This window comes from Elephantulus edwardii, unplaced genomic scaffold, assembly GCF_000299155.1.
Source record: "Elephantulus edwardii isolate Elephantulus edwardi_28Jun2011 unplaced genomic scaffold, EleEdw1.0 scaffold00017, whole genome shotgun sequence".
NCBI lineage: Eukaryota > Metazoa > Chordata > Mammalia > Macroscelidea > Macroscelididae > Elephantulus > Elephantulus edwardii.
This window is the reverse complement of record NW_006399767.1, coordinates 4,712,340-4,714,593: the sequence shown is the minus strand read 5'-3', so window position 1 is coordinate 4,714,593 and position 2,254 is coordinate 4,712,340. Positions and strand designations below refer to the sequence as shown.

At 31.1% G+C, this 2,254-nt stretch overlaps 1 protein-coding gene across 1 annotated transcript in view; it reads left to right on the top strand.

Annotated features, from left to right (window-relative positions):
- Positions 1-1,209, top strand: part of CENPQ (centromere protein Q) — a 23,294-nt gene extending 22,085 nt beyond the window's left edge. The window contains exons 7-8 of the mRNA XM_006882121.1: positions 284-361; positions 1,078-1,209. Coding sequence (XP_006882183.1) covers positions 284-361; positions 1,078-1,209 — 210 coding nt within the window. The remainder of the gene's footprint in view (positions 1-283; positions 362-1,077) is intronic.
- Positions 1,210-2,254: the final 1,045 nt, after the last annotated feature.

The following is a 2,254-nucleotide window of genomic DNA, read 5'->3' as shown; positions in this document are numbered from 1 at the left end:
TCCCCCAGGGTCACCCATTTTGAATAATATTGCATGAGTTCCTTGTTTTTCAATGCAGCGTAGTATTCCATTGTGTGAATATACCACAGCTTCTCTATCTATTCCTTTGTTTATGGGCACTTAGGTTGTTTCCAACTCCTTGCTGTTGTGAACAAAGCCGCAATAAACATGGGTGTGCATAGTATCTAACTTCAAATGCTCAAATTCTGCTAAACATTTATGTAACTTCAGATGAGAGAATTCGGCTTTTTAACATGATCTGTATCTTTTTTTTCTCCTTCAGAGGTTTCTCATGGATCATAGTGAGGTACTCAATCTTCCAGAACTTTCTCAGGACAGTCTCAAAGCACCTATTCTTCAGGTAAGTTTTCATTGACCATCTTAACTATATCTCAGTTATATAGTATATATCCTTATTCAATTTTTAAACAAATTGAATCAATGACATGAAGCTGTCAAGTTATTTTTCTCATTTAACAGTCTAGTTTAAATAGTTTTGCCCTTGTTACTTCATCCAAGTCATTCTTAATGATAGTTACTTAGCACTGCTACATCGATTTAGTGTGCTAGGTGAGATTTTGATGTAAATAATTTTGCTGCTACATATGATACTTGAAAGTACACCCTTGTACATGTCTACACATTTGTGTGCTTGTAACACTAGAATACATTTTTGGAAATAAATATGTTTGTATTTCTAATAATGACATTTAACTGTAATTTTATAAAATAGCGGCTCTTTGTCTTAAAAGAGTATCTACACTGATAATTTTACCTTCTTTCAGTAGACCCCCATGGATCTTATATGTAAATGTTTATAGTTGTGGAAAAATCATCATATTTTCTTGGAAAATAATTTAAATTTGTCCTACCTGTAATCAAATAGGGATGAGAAGGGCCGGAATGAGCAAACGGAAGACAGTGTAAAGTAGATTTCAAAGATGAGTGGCCATGAATTGACAGTTATGAGAGTTGAAGATGAGCATAGGAGATTTGCTATACTTTTCTTTTTAAATTACATGTTTGACATTTCTAATTGTAAAACATTGAAAGGAAGTGACCTTCTTTTACCCACAGGACGAAACTTTGATGCTGATTCCAAACCAGAATGATCTTTTAGAGGATTTGCAGACTCTTCATAATTCCTCCGAGATGAAGAAAATGTTGACTTTCATTGAAGAAGCCTATAACAAACTAGATATTTCTTAAAATGTTTAGAAGAGGTGGTTTTCTTTTACATTACTTTGTAAGTTTGTAAAACCATTTTTCTACAGTGGTTATAAAGAGACTTACGCTTCTTGGGTATTATTGTTCCTTAATAATTAAATGTACATTATAATCATCTAACCTATAATGAACACCTAATCTTGATATGGGAACTATTTTCAACAGTTGCCAGGTCTAGGAAGTAACCTTTGCATTGCCATATCTCCAGTAATTTGGATGGAACCGTAAGATACGAGCAGCCGCAATCTGATCATTTATAATGGCTGGATACAGTTTATTGTTGGCCAACACAAAGAATATGTGATACTCTGCGTTAAATATGTAAAATATTCATATCTAGTGCCTAGTCTATAAGAATATAAGTTATTCTAATTATATTTTTTTATTTCCTCATCTGTATCTTAAGAAACCCTCAAATGTCATTTCCCTCTTATATAACTCCCTAGACTTTTTCTAAAATAGTTAAAAATTTGCCAGATTTTGTTTTGTTTTTTTTTTTTTTGGTTGAGTTATTAAAGAGATGTTTAGTATTTATCTTCACTGATACATTACTTTATGAAATTATTAATAAGGAAACTAAGAACTTTTAAATGTGTAGTGACTCTTTAAAACAAAAAATATTGATCTATATTACTGTTTTTTACTTACTATAGTTGTAAGTTAATATATGTGAATAGATGATCACTTAAGTAAAAGTAATTTCTAATCAACTATATACTGTATTACTCGGGTTGCTTTTTTCTTTAAAATAAAATAATTGCTGTTTGTTTTGCTATGTAACCTGTACTGTTTTGTCAGTTAATAGAGAAGTTACCATTTTTCTGTTAGTATTATCCAGGATCGTACATTAAACAATTTATATTTAATGTTCATTGAACAAGGAAAGTCACACAACAGTGAAAGCACAAGAGTGGCTAATTAAGAAAAAAAAGAAAAAAAAAAAGAGTGGCTAATTAGAAGGGTCAAAATAGTATGCTCTTGGAAAATAATGGTAAAAGATTTTTTTGTTGTTGTTAGGTGCCGTTGA